Source organism: Lathyrus oleraceus, chromosome 7, assembly GCF_024323335.1.
Source record: "Lathyrus oleraceus cultivar Zhongwan6 chromosome 7, CAAS_Psat_ZW6_1.0, whole genome shotgun sequence".
Classification (NCBI taxonomy): Eukaryota; Viridiplantae; Streptophyta; class Magnoliopsida; order Fabales; family Fabaceae; genus Lathyrus; species Lathyrus oleraceus.
This window is the reverse complement of record NC_066585.1, coordinates 11,102,806-11,121,493: the sequence shown is the minus strand read 5'-3', so window position 1 is coordinate 11,121,493 and position 18,688 is coordinate 11,102,806. Positions and strand designations below refer to the sequence as shown.

General features: G+C 30.6%; 1 protein-coding gene across 1 annotated transcript; it reads right to left on the bottom strand.

Moving 5' to 3' along the window:
- Window positions 1-8,794: 8,794 nt before the first annotated feature.
- LOC127105299 (uncharacterized) lies at window positions 8,795-11,761 on the bottom strand. The gene is made up of 5 exons (XM_051042467.1): window positions 10,628-11,761; window positions 10,111-10,242; window positions 9,637-9,735; window positions 9,411-9,557; window positions 8,795-9,079 (listed from the first exon to the last, which is right to left on the bottom strand). Exons 1-5 carry the CDS (start codon window positions 11,171-11,173, stop codon window positions 8,945-8,947), a joined length of 1,059 nt encoding a protein of 352 aa, XP_050898424.1. The 5' UTR covers window positions 11,174-11,761; the 3' UTR covers window positions 8,795-8,944.
- Between the last annotated feature and the right edge of the window lie 6,927 nt (window positions 11,762-18,688).

The following is an 18,688-nucleotide window of genomic DNA, read 5'->3' as shown; positions in this document are numbered from 1 at the left end:
ATTCTTATTTATTAGGGTATCGAAAATAAGATGCATCTTATTGGTATAGGTAGTATCAATAAACCCTTATAAGTCTTCTTTATCCTATGGAGTCTCATACATGCACAACCTCATAATCTCTCTCATTTCTATGTGAATTCAGTTTTTATCTAGAAGCTGTCAGGAGTCGTTCATTGTCATGCTTTGTACACATGCGACCACTCCCCTCCCTCGTCGACCTTGGGTGTTACATAAAGCACCCTAAAAGGAAGGCTTATACGAGGTGAGTGCTCTAGATCATATAAATGCTAATGTTTTAGCATTATTTAAAAAATATATACAATTTGAATGTTAGAATTATAGTCACAGACTGTAATGGCCATTACGATTGTAATGTACCCTACACCACCAAAATCCTATTTTTTTTACTAGATATCATCCCATCCGAACCTTACCCCATCCCATAAACCACCATATAAACATGAATATATGATATTTCCCCCCTTATCTTCACTTTCCACTCTTTCTATAAATTAAAAATCCTCCATCTTCCTTCAACCCACTAACATTAAAAAAAAACCTTAACCAACAAAGCTTCTTCATCTTCAACCACTACTACCCACAATCAACCAATTTTTTTATCATCTATTACTAAAATCATCCACTTTTTAACTTCCCAAAACCAACTACCACCAAAAATCATCAACTATCCATCTCCTGCAACATCTCAAGCTAAGAAAACCTCTAGAGTGAGAAGGAAAAAATGTGGAAAAACAAAAACAAACTCGTGCGGGATTGAGTTCCTAACTGTCGACCAATAAGAAAGGTATGATCTTCTCTTTTGTTGGATAATTATTATAAGAGTGTATGTTTATCAAACTACAATTAAAAACTTAGGCATAACAAATGATGTTTACACGATGCTTAACCAATTGGTTTTGAGCTATTGTATGTCTTTAAAAGACCCTACTTATGCTAGAATTACATTAGAGTTTTAAACTTCTCTAGAGGTAGACATCAATAGAGTGAAAGTGAGGAAAATACACAAGAATGGGAAGTTGAATTGTGTATGTAGAATCTTTTTCACTTTTGATGAGCAGAATGTCAATGGTAGCAGAATAATAATAAAGTTCAGAAGCAATAAATGAATCAACACATAGAGTTTATCCTGATTCCTCTCCTAAATTGAGAGTAGTGTAGTCCCCTTGTCCAACAAGAGATTTTCACTATAATCAAACTGATTACAACTTTTCTCAAGCAAACCAGAAAGAGACTTCAACTGCTCAATCATACAGAAAGAGACCTCTACTCAAGAAATCTTGCAAGAGACTTTTGCTCAATCACATAAGAAAAAGACTTCACTAGTCAAGCACACATATAAGAGACTTCACTGCTCAAGCAACCTTGCAAGAGACTTCCTCTACTTTAAACAAACAGTTTAGTAGAAATGATTACAACTATACTTTGACACACAATCATAAGTATAGAAGTGTTACAACAACTATAATGATTCTTAACACTTACGATTTCTAAGATATACAAAGATAAGAAATCTTAAGAGCTTGTGAAAATAAATAGATTAAGCTTTAGCTCAAAGTTTGTACTCAACGTTTTCTAATAGTTTGTGTAGTAGTTGTTAACCTTCCTTCAAATTGGACCAATCAAAACATTCCAATTATTCAACATGTCCTTCAAACTCAAATGACCTGAGATAAACTCCTATTGTATTCTCCGATGGTCCCTCACCGGAGTTTCATCGTTTGGTAAATTTAGAACACGAGGTCACCATAAATGTGATCGCCCCCTCATCATGAATTCAACCTCATGCTCCAAATTCATTTATCTAAACTGAGCACGGGGAATTTCAGAGAATTTTCAGAAACAAGCAAGCCGCAAAAAAAAATTAAATGATGAACATGATCAATAAACACCAGATAAGTTAGGGGAAAGCATCAGAGAGTGAAGGACTACATTATGGTAACTTGTTTGAGTATAAATGGTGGTCAGAAGTTGATGGAGCTCGATCTGGTTAAAGAAATTCAGAAGGTCTCAGAGCTTGGTAATTGTTGCAAAGGCTTCAGAGGAGGCTAAAGATGCTAATAGAATCAAGAAATTGAATTGAAATAAGTTGGAATTCAAAACACGATAGTTGAATTTTTCTGGAAAATTTCATATTGCAGTAGGGGTTTCTTGGATTTCAAAAGCATAGAAATGAATTCAATAGCTTCCTCTATTTATAAGTAATGTTTTTGGATCCAAATACGTGTGGAGTCAAGCTTAATTCGTGTAAAACGAATTTAATCATGAAGTGAGAAAAGTGTGACTTGCAATCCATCAAAACTCAACCAAATAATGTGTTTCAAGGGTCAATTAACATCTTGAGACTTGGTTAAATATGTTTAGGTCTAAAACGTGTGCTAATTTGTCTTGAAATTGAGATTAGTGAAATTTAAATTTCGGGCAATGGTGATTTCTTCAGTTCCAAGTCACCATGTTCAACTCAATGGGGCATCTCGCTCATGAGGCTTTTTGGTCTCATTCTTTTTGCAATTTGTTGACATCATAACAAAGATTAAAATATACCAATAATGGTTGCATTTGGATTCTTTACCAAAAAGTTATGGCATGCTGAAGTTGGCATGAAAAACTGGTCATGTAACTTAGAAAAATCTAAGTCTCAAATGCCTGAAAAAGACATCTAATGTTTCAATGAATTTCATGGTCTTCCAAGTATAATTTAACTTTAATCCTTGAATAAACCTTGTAGAGGGCATCACAAATTATATTGTGTAAAAAGAATCAACCTCATATGTTGAAAATTGAAGAAGTTGTGAACCTTGAAAGTTGAGGAAAATTCGCTTGAAAATAGGTCAAATTTCACTAAGTCCACAAATGACCTATAATGTTTCCAAACTTATGATGATCCTCCAAGCATAAATAGCTCTTATCATAAAATTATAAGTTATAGAGGATAATGAGAATATTCAAATGCAAAAATAAACATTCAAAAATATTGAGAATTGAAGGAGTTGTGATCCTTGGAACTTTGACTTCAAATGTTGACTTTTGGGGTCAAACCACTTGGGACAAGCTTGTGACTTAGACTTTTCTTTCATGTCAAGGTACATGGATGATCATATGAACTTAATATAATGTGTAAATGAATGTATCTTGATTAGAACACTCAAAGTTTGAGGTAACTTGTTGAAGAAGGCATCGAAATAAACACATGAGCCCTTGACTTTCTTTGAGAAGTTAGCAATAAAAGTTTGAGATACCCTAGATTAGAATGAGATTGAAAGGTGATTTAGAACCTTAGAGATCATGCCTTGGAATATATCCCTTTGATAATCAATGGTTGACCATATTTTGCTGAGGAGTCAAAACAAACCCTAGTTGAGGAAACATGTTTGATGCTCTTGATGGGAAACCCTACCTTGCACAATAAAATTAAAAGAAACACGACATATTTTTTCTATTTTGATTAGTGGTTATATGAGTAATGAACATATAAACACAAGAGTAAAACACTAACAAAAAAGTGTTTGGTGATCTCGCACAAGGAAACCCCAAAGATGAGAGGGAGAAGACCAAGAGGTGATCTTGTTTGTGTAGCAAGGATGCAAATGATGTGTGGGATCTTAGGGTTAAAAATTAGGGTATGATAATGAGTTCCGATTCTGCTTCTTCATCATTCATAAGAAGTTCTACAAGATGTTCAAAGTTGTTGTTGCACTGATTTTTCTACTTCTATGTTGATTCACTCCTAAGAAGCTTCTAAGGAGATGTTATGTTGCTGCTACAACGTTCTCTCAGTTCATGCTTCTGGACGTGACTCTGTTCACCAAGCTTCTGAAGAATGGCAAGCTTCTGAAGTTGTATTACGTAGCTGAAGATTCTGAAGATCTCAAGCCAGACGATTGAGGTTATCAAGGTTCTGGCTCTAGATTCTAAAGACTCTAAAGCTTCTGAAGATACTGAAGATCTCAAGCCAGACTACTGACGTTGTCAAGGTTCTGACCAAAGATTATGAAGTTTCTGAATCTCGCTTTATGTTTCTTCATTTCATGCTTCATCAACTTTCATCAGAATTCAATGAACTTTAAGGTAAGATCAAATGAGAACATGATCAAATAATACATAATACAAATCGAATATCCTTTCCACAACCTGATTTTATGGGAAAGGATAGTACTATAAATCACACATGTCACTGATTTTGTGGACGAAGGACAGTACGCAGTATCACTCCTTTCACCATCCAATAGTGGATAGTCGCTCTATGAGCTTTTCACATTTTACCCTCCAACGATCTTCTCCTTATACTATATAAGTGGGACTTGAAAACTTGAAGAAAACATACACATATAGAAGAATACTGAAGCGCTGCAAAAACATGACAACGTTTATTTGAAAAGCTATCATTTTTCTATACAGTTTTTCTTTAAGTATTTGTTTATCATTTGTGTAAAATCTGCTTGTATAAAAGCATCTTATAACACACAAAATATTATTCAAATTGTTTGTTTGATTCCTTTATGAGGTTATTCTTGAGAAGACAGAGAAGGTTCTTCTTTGTGAGTCCTTAAGGAGACTAGGGTATAGTTGGATCCTTGAGAAGACAAAGAAGGTTATTCGTTGTGATTATTATAATTTGTTGATTATAGTGGATTAAGTCTTTGTGTATAAGGCAAAATCACCTTGGCGGGTGGATTGGAGTAGCTTTGAGTTTCAAGCGAACCAGGATAAAAATGTTTGTGTTTTTATTTCTTTGCTACTAACTTGTTAGTGGTGTTCTTGTTTTGGAAAAAGCTTTTGCATGTAACACCCAATTCAAACCCTCATTTCTTGTGTTTTTTATACCTTCACTAGATTTTCCAGATATATCCTGACGGTAACTAAACTAATGTTTCATTTAATATGTTTGATGTATTTACTATATATAAACAAATTATTAATTTAATTGATGTTTTAAATATTCTGATGCACCATAAACGTTTTTTATGGTGTATTGGTATATTTGCATCATGGTTGTCTATTTCCTAGTTTGTGTGTCCGTTTTTTGGATGAGACACCCTGTCCTCAGATATGTCTCCCATATCCTCCATAATTTGGCCACAACGCGTGATCGGACACACTCCTATGAATAACGAGAGAGTAACTATCTGCTTCCGTTTTTTTTCAAAAGTAGTTGTTATTCCAAAGGCCATAGGATCCATGCCTTATAGGACTATAAATATCTCAACTTTGAAGTTGAGAGAGAACAATTTGATATTCTTATATAGAAACTACATACACGGAGTTTCTCACCCCCTATGTGAGCTAGCTCTCAATCCTACAACACACCTTAAAAGATTTGGCAGCCCTAAATCACCAAGGATTGTCACATATTATATTTTTAGCAAGTACAAATGGCAAAACCAATTAAAAAAACATCTATAGACATAAGAGACATCTTATTGTTATGCATGACCCTCTGAACTCTTTATAAAAGATTCATTGCCTATGGGGCTAGAAATTTAAAAGTGTCAAACACAAATATTATAAAAGCTTATGGTGGAGATAATGAGTTCAAGAAGATTAAAATGCAATCACTAAGCAGTGGAAATGAAATGCTCAAAATGAATGAACAAGAATCGATGGCTAAATTCCTCACAAATTGGTGGTGGTGATTAATCAAATGAAGGCATGTTATGAAATTGTTAGTGAGCTAGTGAAGGTTTAGAAGGTTTTGAGAACTTTGAATTAAATATTTGATTACACTGATTGTGCAATAGAGGAATCATAGACCTTGTTGCAATGAAGCCTGAGAACCATCAAGCCTATATAAATGCTTATGAGTTGAGAATGAAGTGAAGGAAGTCAGAAAAGGTGATTGGGTAAGCATTGCAAGTTAAGATAAATAAGAAGATGTCTCAAGATACTACAAAGATAAATAGAACAGGAAAAACAAGAAATAATGTCTTGAAAATTTAACAAGAACACAGAATCTTGCTACATAATTAAGCAAAAATTGGCGCACAAATCTTTTATCGGATCATTTTCTATTTTACTCTCTACACGTAAGCCAAACTAAATATTGAAAATTTGTAACATATATATTTATACATTCTCCCGTTGTAAGATAAAATGCTAGGGTTTCAAGTCTTCATGTTTCAAGTAATGCAAGGAATAAAGCGTTGTATAAACGTTTTCCTTTTCTTAATCAAAACCAAAGTCATCTTAATCATATTCCATTGTTCAGTCAGCTTAAAGTTATTTGAACTAAAATTAGATCAAGGGAGATTAGAGCTATTGCTTCAAGTGTAACTAAAATTTCTCTCTACTTTTTCTAAGATGGTTGTGAGACCTTGATGGAAAATCTCATGAGTTTGAAAGAAAAAAAGTGTCCTTAATATTCATGGCAACAATGAGTTAGCATTTGATTGATGTAATTTGCAATACAGTTCAGCTTTTATAATGTTACATGGCAACAATGAGAATAACAATGTTACATGAAACAAAGTTGCACGCGTGTACATAGAACAGAAGAGAGAACTCACCTCATATGCCAATGCAATAGTACAGTTTAGTGGCAAAACACAGTATCACTTGTACTCGATACCACATCGAAGACTTAAGAAAATAAATGAGAAAATAATGTTGTTCTGGATACACATAAACAAATCATTTTGAGTTAAGTTTAAACAAATCCATAAATTCCTAGCTTAGTTTAGCTTCATCATATATTATTTGGTCATTAAAAACGTGATGATGTCATATAGGTGTGAAATAGGTTGGGTCGAATTAGGCTTTGTCAACTTTAAGTCTGAACTATTAAAAAAATTCAAAGTCTAAGTCTTACATGTATCTTGTCAAAGACTTGTTTTTTAGGTCCGAATATGTTTTTTTTTAAGTCTGATTGACTTATTAGTCTAATTAAAAGTTTATTTCATTGGATCGGGCAAAGACCCAATACGGATAAAATCTAAGTGATAAGTAGACATGGCATCATAACTCATACAAGTGGGAATTAACCTAGACTCACCCCGAGTTTGACGAGGAAAATCCATTTTGACTGGGTTTGGTTTTTCCTGATTACAAAATGGTGAAGGATCGAGTAATAGGGACATTAGTGTCCATCCTAAATCTTCCTCCAAATCCGCCCCATTTATTTCATTATTGTTCTGTTCAGGAATCAGAAGTGGATGCAGTTGGAGAAATGATGATCTCGAAATGATGGTGTTGATCTCGATCACGGTGGCACGAGGTGGACCTGCATGGTTAGCATGAAGTGCGGAGGACCGTTGGATGTGTCTGATGCGTAAATCTCCTGTAACAAATTATAGGATAGTCCTACGATAAAGAGATGATTTTAGAAACATAATTGTGCAATCAATCAAGAAGCTTTAGTCCGTAACGAGCTATCTCAAGGTAGCCAATCCAAAATGAATATGGTTGACTCAAAATAGTACCGTCGTTTAATTCAAAAAATATTGAAGAATAGTACCGTCGTTTGATTCAAAAAATATTGAAATAACAAAGAATATAAAAAATATATATCAGAGAATTTTCCGTTGAAACATTTTGAAAAAAACCTTATAAATTAAAGTTTTGAAATTGTGGAAAATCATTAAATTTTAGTCCTTTAGTTTTTTTTATAGATAAACTCTAGTTTTGATGGTTACTTTTGATTTTATTTAGTGTATTTTTTAAGAAAAAAGATCCAAGTCACTCGGAATCAATTTGGTTTAATGTTTAAAAGGTCGATCATTAAAGCGATCTATCTACTCCAACGAGTGATGTAGCAGTATCAAATGGACCAACAAAACTGCACTTAATTTTTATAGACTCGGAGAAGGCGTGTGACAAAATGCATAGAGAGATTTTATGGAAAGTCCTAGAGAAGAAAGGGGTTACAATTGCATATATTCAAACTATCCGGGATATGTATGAAGGGTATCGATTAGTGTGCGGACACATGGTAGAGAAACGGATGATTTTCTCATTTCAATAGGTTTGCATAAAGGTTCAACCCTAAGCCTTATTTTTTTACTTTAATTTTAGATGTACTCACGAAGAACATCTAAGAGGTAGTATCGAGATGCATGTTTTTTGCAGATGATATACTCATACTTGAAGTGTTGAAGGATGATTCAAAAGAGAGGTTAGAGACTTGGAGACGAGCTTTAGAAACACATGAATTTCATTTAAGTAGAAGTAAAACGAAATATATAGAATGTAAATTCAACAAAAGGATAAGCATTTCTAACCTAGAGGTGAAAGTTGGAGATTATATCATCTCACAATCACCGTTTAAATATCTTGTGTCTATAATACAAAAGACGGGGAAACAAAAAGAGATATAAACCATCGAATTCAAGTTAGATGGTTGAATGGAGGAGGGCGTCATGGATTTTATGAGACAAAAATGTATCGCTCAAATTGAAGGGAAATTTTATCGAACTGCAGTAAGATCTGTAATATTATATGGAGAAAAATGTTGTGTTGGTTGATAAAATAAGTGTAGTATAGATGAGGATGTTGTGTTGGATATGTAGTAAAACTAGACATATGATTAGAAATAACAATATTAGAAGAGTATTAGAGAGAGTGTTATGGTAACCCCTATAGTAAAAATTATGGTTGAAGATAGACTTCGATGGTTTGGGCATTTAGAGAAAAGATCTGTATATTTTTTGGTAAGAGAGTAGATCAAATGAAAAAGAGTCAAATTACTAAATATAGATGAAGACCTAAAAAAACTATAAGAGAAAATATTAAAAAATATTTCGAAATTAAGAATTTGGACAAAAACATGATTCTAGATAGAACATTATGACAAAAGTTGAATCATATAGACGATCCCGTTAATGGGATAAGATTTGATCCTCGTTTTGTTTTCAAAAAATGACAATTCATAATTAAGTAAACATCTGAAAAATTATACATCTATTGTCTTAGTGAAACATCAAGATCTTTTCACTCAATGTCTAGCTGCAACCTGCTCCTTACACACAGGACAGAAATTTTTGTGTGCAACCCATTTTTGTATACATTCAAAGTGATACAAATGATCACACTTCAGCCTCCCAACCTCATCATCTGCTTCAAACTCCTCCTGTACAAAAAAACCAAAACCGAGAATTTTATTTACATGAATTAAAACGAAAATTAGGACCGTCTTTGAGAGCGTGCAAGACAGACTCACAGACTACTCCTGTTCAGGGCTCAAAATTTGATACAGTTAAACCGTAGTTAAATAGAACCTCATACAATGTTCGTCAAAGTTAAATCTTACAAGAGTTGGGCCCTATTTGTTTTTTCACAGTTAAACCGTGGCTAACATACACAGAGCAACCGAAAATATAAGACGATCACGACTAAAACGTTGTACATTTACGGGGATAAAAATATATTCAATCCAAAATAAAATTTTGCGAACTAGATACCTGACAAATGCTGCATTTTTTGTCTACTTGATGCTTTGATTCATCCTCGTAAAATCGAAGTTTAGTCTTCCTTATATGAGGTTCCATCTCATCTTGTTTAAGTCCAGTACTAACATGACCAATTCTCTCACCAAGCTCAAGCAATTGCTATCAGACACAAACTAAGAACTTAGAGAAACATAAAACTGAGAAAATAATAGAATTGATTATTGGAGAAAGATCTGACCTCATATGACATGTTATCAACATCTAGTCTCAAATCTCTAAAAAGGTCGCGCGAATTGTATCGTCCTCCCATTAGTATTCTTCCTTGAAGCAACATTATCTTCAAAGTTCCAACAATAATCAAAATACGCACAAAGACTTAATTGGTTATATCACGATTTTGTCCAAGAATATCATCAGATTGACTTACTCGACACCGTCTACAGACTACCATACAAGGAAAAAACTTTCTCCATTTTTTCCTACTTAAAAAAATCATGCACCTTAACATAACAATTGCAATCAAGAATCTGAAGTTCCAAATTACATATCAAAACCATCACATGTTCATACTTTTAGTAGACATTGATTTTATCAAGTTAAGAGCATGATTTGCTATATTCTATTCAAGTAACTTGCAGTGATTATCAAGTTATCATTTTGCTTAGGTTTTACTAATCAGATTCATAATGAAAGAATACACAAGACCACGAACCTCAGATAAATCATCAGAAGAGAGATCGCGGATATGGCGAGGGTATGTTGCAGTTCCAAAAGAGCATGCCGTGAAAATGTCAGGATCAGTATCTGGGTAGACAGTAGTACGCCTCCGGAATGAAGATGAAGGCTGCCAATATAGTCATTATGATGAAGCAGGTCATGTTAAGGAATTTGAAACCAAAATGACGAACAAGTTAAACATATGGAAGCAAGCACAAATCAAACAAAAATCCAAACTAACCACAAAAATGTATCCAAGGTTCTAAATAACCTCGACCGCGACAAAACTATTATTCACTGTTTTTATGATAAAAAAAAAATTATGGTTAATTCACACTGCAACTACTGCAATCAGTGTCGCAACACCTTATTTAAAATCATGGGTGTATCTATCTAAATCACAACACAATTAAGTAATGCAAAAGATCATTTTGGCAAAAACAAAGAGAAACATCATAAATGCAACCTAACCAATGTCCATAGAAGAACAAAAAACAGAAAATAGTAATTACCTCTCGGTGAGTTATCTTTTCCAAATCAATCTTAGCCCTTGAAGAGACATTCTTCTTTGAAACAACACAATCAACAGAAGCAGCAGCATCAATTCCAGGTCCACACCAAACATCTTGAAAATCAACACAGGTAGAAGAAGAACCTTCATTACTACTATTTTTGCTACTCCCTCCTGCAGTATTCCCCTTATGCTTCTTTTTTCTGGTTTTCTTCCCTTGATGAGTCCAATCTGCAGAAGCACGAATCACCGCCGGCACCGACACCTGCTGAGAAGCACCGGCAGTACATCCTAAGCCTCTGAAAGTAGCTGCCGCAGATAAAAAGTTAATCTTTTTGCTGGTGGTGGGTTGCTGAGAAACAGCGGTTTCATTGGAGAATGTGGAGAGAAGAAGAGATGAAATTGTGGAGTTGCAACGAGTGGTTTGGGTTTGTTGATCCATTTGTGAAATGGGTTTGTGGTGGTTTTTGATTTGGTTTCTGGGTTTTCTCGATTTCATCCTATGTTGTTGTTCTGTTTTTGTTTGTGTGACAGAAGAAGAAGACATGGTTAGTTGAAGAAGAAAGAATGAGATTGAAATTTTGCAGAGAATAATAATAATAAATAAATAATAATAATAATATATTTAGTTTTGAGATTTTAATAGTAATATATTTGTAGGGTTGGTGTCTTTAGGTGGGGTTTTGTGTCACAAGATAGAGTGAGAGTGTGCCCTTAGGTGATGGTAAAGGTTTGAAAATTCTTTGCTTTCTCTTAAATCTATGATTCTTACTATTTGGATTGATGTAGAGGGCAACATAGTTTATAGACAATTTTATATTGAAACAAAGTCAAAACTTGTGCTGTAGTCTAGGTAGATGTTTCACCAAAGTTAATAGTACTTGATAGATTAAAAAAAACATGTACTTAGAAGTAAGAAAATAAAGTTTAAAATAAAAGCAAATGATGATAGAGTTTGAACAAAGCTAAAAATTGGCACCCCTCTCCTAGGATGGATACATCCATTTTTTAAACTTTTGATGAACATATCAAATGGCAATGTTGGTTCCCAATAAAAATGACCTTTAACCTATATGATAGTGTGTTCATCTTCTTTTAAACAAATTCATTTGTCACCAAAACTTTAGTTTACACTCACATATCAATGAAAACTTTTCAAAAAGGCTAGAAATCAATTATATAATGGGGTTGCAAGTTGCAATAGGGTAAAAAACAAAAGCTTAAGGACAAATTGCCATGTCCTACTATTTTTTTCAATCTAGCCTAATTTTGGACCACATCTTGTGTATAGGAAACAAAAGAATTATTTGGCCAAAGAGGTGGGATAGGAAGGTGGACTTAATTGTCCACAATTATAATAAGACATTTCTCTATTAGTTAATGTATTTGTATCTTAAATATATATAGGACTACCTTAATAAAGTTGTTGTATTGAATTTATTGATAATTAATATTATTTTATACATTTATATTTCATCAACTATCTATCTATTTAAATTATCAATAATACTCTTTACTTTGAATTTTTTTATACTTGCAAAATATTAAAATAATAAAAATTGAACCTCTATTTATTTATTTCAATCAAATGCTATAAAGTGTCAAATTCCTATTTGATAATTTTTTAACTTTTATTTTTTGTCAGCTTCTCACTCTTTCATTCATCATCATTCTTCTTTTTCTTTTCATTTTATTATTTTATCTTTTCTATATAATTATTTATCTTCTCCTAATTATTTTTAATATATTAAAATATTTAATTATAATATGAATATCATATAAATATTTATTGGTGTATGAATGTATACAATGTTGATATTTAATTTTGTTTGTAAGATAAATTTAATTAATTTTAATTATTTATTATTTTTAAAAATATTAATTTATTTATTTTAAAATTTTAATAAAATTAACAATCTATTTTATGAAATTAGATAATACTTAATAGCCATACATATAATTAATTTTCCATCTAATAGATCCCTATCAAAAAATATATGTTGTATCTTATAATAATTTTCAATATTTTAAATACAAAATTTTTATTTTTAAATATCAAAATTTCCTTTTTTTCACATATCACTATTACTAAAATAGTTATTTTATTTTAATTAACAATTATCTTTATTTGAGACACGGAATTCTTCTTTTTAAATGTCTAAATTTCTTTTTTTTATGGGTCACTATCAATAAAATATCTATTTTATTTTAATTAATGATTATCTTTATTTGAGGTATAACATTCTTATTTTCATATGTCAAAATTTCTCTTTTTCTCATGCGCCACTATCAACAAAATATCTATTTTATTTTAATTAACAATTATCTTTATTTAAGACACAAAATTCTTATTTGCAAATGTTAAAATTTCTCTTTTTCTCACGGACCACTATCGATAAAATATCTATTTTATTTTAATTAATATATATATATATATATATATATATATATATATATATATATATATATATGTATAACATACCATGAATAGATTTGATGTCATGGATTCTAATCCTTCATCATATATATTTTAGTCACGATTATAAATAATAAATTTAAAAAAAAAATGAATTATGTATTCAATCTTTATTATATATTAGATATATCTCTTATTTAATAAATTTAAAATTTTTATTATTGTTTATAATGGTGATCAGACAAATTATATATCACTTTTTTATTATATAATTTCTCGCAAAGCACCAACATTCTGCGGAGGAACTCGCATGTATGGTCCAATTTTTTTTTGCTAATTTAATATATGTTATATTAGGTAACAATTTAACTTTTTTAGTTTTAGAATAATTATTCAAACAAAAATCTAAAACAATTAATATAAATATATTAGATATTGCTAAGTGTGCTTAAATGCATTTTTCAATCATTATAAATAAATAGATTATGGTTTAAAATAGTTAAATATACTCCTTAATCACTAATATAATAAAATTGAATTTTTTAATTCATTAAATAATAAAATTATATTATAAAAGTTTGTATTCTTGAAATAGATTATTATAATATAAATAATATATTATGAAGGAAATGAAATAATATTTCAATAAAAAAATTATACACTCTTGATTATGCCACGGGCTGGAATATCGCAAATTCAAACCACTATTTTGAATATGTTATCAATGAATAACTATTCAATTGAAATGGCTTAACAAATATAATTTTTATTTTATTTTATTTGTTTAAAATTTATATTTAAAAAAATTTATATATACTTTTATATATTTGTGAATTATACTTTTTTCTTTTTGTTTTTTTATTGACATGCTACCACTTATGTAGACTTTTTTTTTGTGTTTTCAACCATTAATGTTATCAATTTTTTTAACTTTTTAGAATATTAATTTTGCCAATTGTTCTACTTAGAAAATCCTAATAGAGGATATATTTTTAAACTAAAGCATTTGATATTTAATAGATTATGGATATCTTTTATTTAAGTAAAATATGACTCGATATACTCTATTTTACTCTAATAATCAGTAGTTTATTTAAATTTTTATAATACTATTATATGTTGAATAAAATAAAATGTACCATATCTAGAGTATTTCCTTACTTCCTCCTTTCTATAAATGATTTATTTAAAATAAAATAAAATATCTTTAAATAAATAATTTAATTTAATTTTTAATATATTTTTTTTATTTTATTATTTAAGTAATATTATTTTTATCATTCTTAATATTCAATAAGAAGTAGTTTAATAAAAATAATATTTATTCTCTTTTATTTATTTTATTTTTTTAATATATATAAAATGATGAATTAGTCATTTATGGTATGAAGAAGGGAGTAGTACAATTAAAAAGTTAAATGAGATTTATTAAAATATATAGAAATAAGAGCAAGAGTTTTGTCTCAACTCTCAACTTTCTATTGTCACATGATTGGTTGGTACTTTGTGAGATGGGAAATGACATTTCAGTCAACGATTGCTTGCAATTGACATTTCACCGATTGACGCAATTAGTTACAATATTTTTTCAATTAACAACAAAAGTTAAATTTACTGTTATTAAATAAAAGAATAGAAAAGATTAGTGAGCAAACAATATAACTTTGTATTGTCTTGTTCTAAAAAAAATATATGACACAAATAATCTAATGTAATTGATTATTTCAAAATAAATAATTTATTTCAATTTCCAATAAAAAAAATTCAATTTTATTATTTAATTAATTTTTATAAAAAGTAATTTAGTTGATAATTTCATATATATTAGAAAAAAAGAAAAAATAATATTTTTATTAAAATAATTTTATCATATATTAAAAATGATGAAAGTATTAAGCCTTCTGTCCCACAATATATAATACTTTTATTATTTTCAATAAATAATAAAGGTATTTTAATAAAAATATTATTTTTTTATTTTTTTTATTTTTTTAATATATGTGAAACGGTCAATTGAATCCATTATTATAGGATAGAGAGAATATTATTTTAATAATTTCTGATATATGATAATGATAATTTAATAAAAATATCATTACCTCTTTTATATATATATATATATATATATATATATATATATATATATATATATATATATATATATATATATATATATATATATGAAATAATCAACTAAGTTATGGGTTTTTATCAATTCTAACGAATAATTTTTTTTCCATCTTTCTATAATTTCAGTCGGTATCTGACTGTTTGAATGAAAGCGATTATTTCTTTATTTTGGCAGGCAGAATGGAAATTAACTTTATTTAATTTTGGCTATAATCAATTATTTGAGTGCATCTATAGTACTTTATGATCATTCATAAGATTATGGTGGCCATTAATTGTGCCGAAAGTTAGATTAGACCATCATCTTTAATTTTTTAATCATGCATATTATTAAAAACAAAACGATATTATTACGAGGTACAGTAGTTCACAGTTGTAATCAAATATATATTTATTTTTTATTTGTTATTTTATGATTATTCACTTATTTGTATATATTAATTAAATTAATTTTTTTAATAGAAATTTTTTATATTAATTTTCATTTTTATTTTATTTTTCTGCAATAGATTCTAGAGGTATTATTGAGAAAAAAACCATTAATTAGTGTTGTATTTAGCTTTTAAAATAAATAAATAATATATATATATATATATATATATATATATATATATATATATATATATATGAACGGAGCAAGAAATATTTTATCGTGAGGGTAATGTAAATAATATTAAAAAATAATTAATTAATATACATTGTTATTTTATAATTTTTTATAGAATTAGAATTTTACTCTAACCGGTCCTTTCGAAACCGACTTTAAATCGAATTGTAAAGTGAAGGGTATCACTTTATATAAATTATTTATGGTTTTTATCTTTAGATAATGTGAAATTTGGGTTTTTTTCAATAATTTTACGTATAATTAAAATTATATTTAAACATTATACTGTTTTACATATATTTTATAATATTTTTACACCATATTAATCAATTATACTCTTACTGATATAAACAATCTATTATATTTTAATTATATACTATATTCCCTTTTGTTTTTAATATAAACTTTTTAAAAATTTTATACATATTAAAAAAAATATAATAAAAAAATATTATGAAACTCGTTATAGAACAATTCTTCACTAACAATTTATTATATTAGAAAATAATATATTATATATACTGCCATATCATGTTGAGGTGAAAATTACTTAATATATCTTGATTTAATTTAAGGAAAGACACTACATTATTTAAAAGAAATTTTTACTCAAATACCTCATATTTTAAAAAAAATCAAAATAACCCATTTTTCAAAAAAAATTTCCAATCTACACCAGTTTCAAACAAAAAATACATAAGGCATAGGCGTCATTCCAATTTGCGTCTATCCTTAAATTTTAAGTGGGGGTGCCAATTGGATTGGCAACAGCACATGGTGTTGCCAATCCAATTGACGCCCATGTGTAAGTTGGAAGAGGAGGCGTGATCAGTCACAATTTATATTGAGTTTTCATTACTGATCTGACGCAAAACAGAGACATTTGAGACACTATGCAAGCATTTATGGTACATTTCAAGTTAATTTTACTTCCGTTATTTTATTTACGCATTTTTAATCTTTGTTATGTTTTACCTTTTATTATCTTGATTTTATGCGTGGGATAGTTGTGTTTATGTCCGACAGATCCAAGTAGAAGAATCGGAGAACTCAGAAGAAGACAGTGCGAGATTCCGACACGCAAAGGAGCCAGAAAACCCCGGTACAGGAGGCCTGACACGGCCATCCGTGTCACCTAACACGGGCCGTGTCAGGGCAATGGAAGCCAAGGAAGGAAAACAGTAGCCTGACACGGCCATCCGTGTCACCTAACACGGGCCGTGTCAGGCAGAAGCTCCAACCGTATTAGCCATGCCATGGGCGTGTCAGGAGAAACAGTAGGCTGACACGGCCACCCGTGTCAGCCCAAGCCCAAAATTTCCAGTTTTCTCGGGCTTTTCATTCTGCATGCCTTTTGGAGACATCTTTGGACCTGTCCAACTGCTGCTGGGAACTTTCACTATAAAAAGAGGTCTTCTGCCAAAGGAAAAATCATCTTGGAATACAGCAAACCACAGTATTGTGAAGCAATCAAGTATTACAAAGATCAAGGCATTTGGAGAGCTGAAGAGATTCATGAGCGGGAGCGATTGAAGATCAAAGTCATCCAATTACTTGTAATGTGTAATTTTTATCTTGAATTTGTTTTAAACAATATGAGTAGCTAAACCCCCCAATGCTAGAGGGTGTCCCTGATTTAGAATTGTAATGAATTTGAGTTTACATTTGCATTTGTAATATTTTGTTTACGGTAACCTTTTGATGTGTTTATTGCTTTCTCTTTCAGATCAATCGAGATTGATCTGTGGTTATCAATTAGGCTGGACCGCCATTGATAAGGTTTTCATAAGGTTACTCTGCAGTAGATATCACATAAGACTAGGGATACCCTGTATGAACCAGAGCATTCTTGATATTATACAGCTTAACTTCATCCTAATTGGCTATGGACATAGGAATTAGGACTTGGGAGAAAATACCCTTGAGAACTGGTAGTAATTGATATTTGTTGATTCAATAGTAACTCAGAGTTGTTACAGGGATAAATCATACACCTTTCCTGGTATTGTTCCTTTTTCTCTATAAACCCTTATTTTCATATTTCTTTACCTTTCCTTTTATTATTATATTTTTGCACTCAAAAACCAAATTAATACTTTTTGTTTAATTGAATGATAATTTAAACTCAATACTAACGTGCAGTCCTTGAGACCGACATTCGGGGAATTTCCCCATTATTACTATAAAAGACAATATAGTACACTTGCTATTTTTCCGATCAAGTTTTTGACGCCGTTGTCGAGGACTGCCAAAAATATAGAGTTTAATTTTATTTCAATTAAAATTTTGTTGCTCTGCAATAAAATTATTTTCCTGTCATTTATAATTTACTAATTTGTGTATGCGAGGAAAACCCTCAGCTGAAATTCTTTTTGACGCAGAGATCGAGAGAACCCTTCACAGAAGACGCAGAGAATAAAGAGTGGATTCTTCAGAAGAAAGTACCTCGGATCAACCAGAAGTCAAGGAACCAATGGCTGAAGTTCCTCCAATTCCACCTCCTCCACCTCCGGAAAGACTCCTAGGTGACTATGGAGGTGCAAACGCACCGGGTGGTCGACTAACCATTGTTAACCAACCGGTGAATGTGACAAATTTTGAACTGCATCCTAGCACGATCAATCAATTGGAAAGAAAACCTTTCACCGGAAAGGTTAATGAAGATGCCAACAAACACCTGCAAAGATTTCTGACCATGAGCACCACCCTAAAAATTGATGGTCACACTGATGAAGCAAAAAAATTAAGAATGTTCCTGTTCACTTTAGCTGAAGACACGGAAGAATGGTTCTATTCTCTCCCTGCTGGTAGTATCACTTCCTGGGAGGAGACGGAAACTGCATTCTTAAATGAGTATTTTCCAGCATCAGTATTCCTGAGAAAAAGGTATGAAATTCTGAATTTCAAAC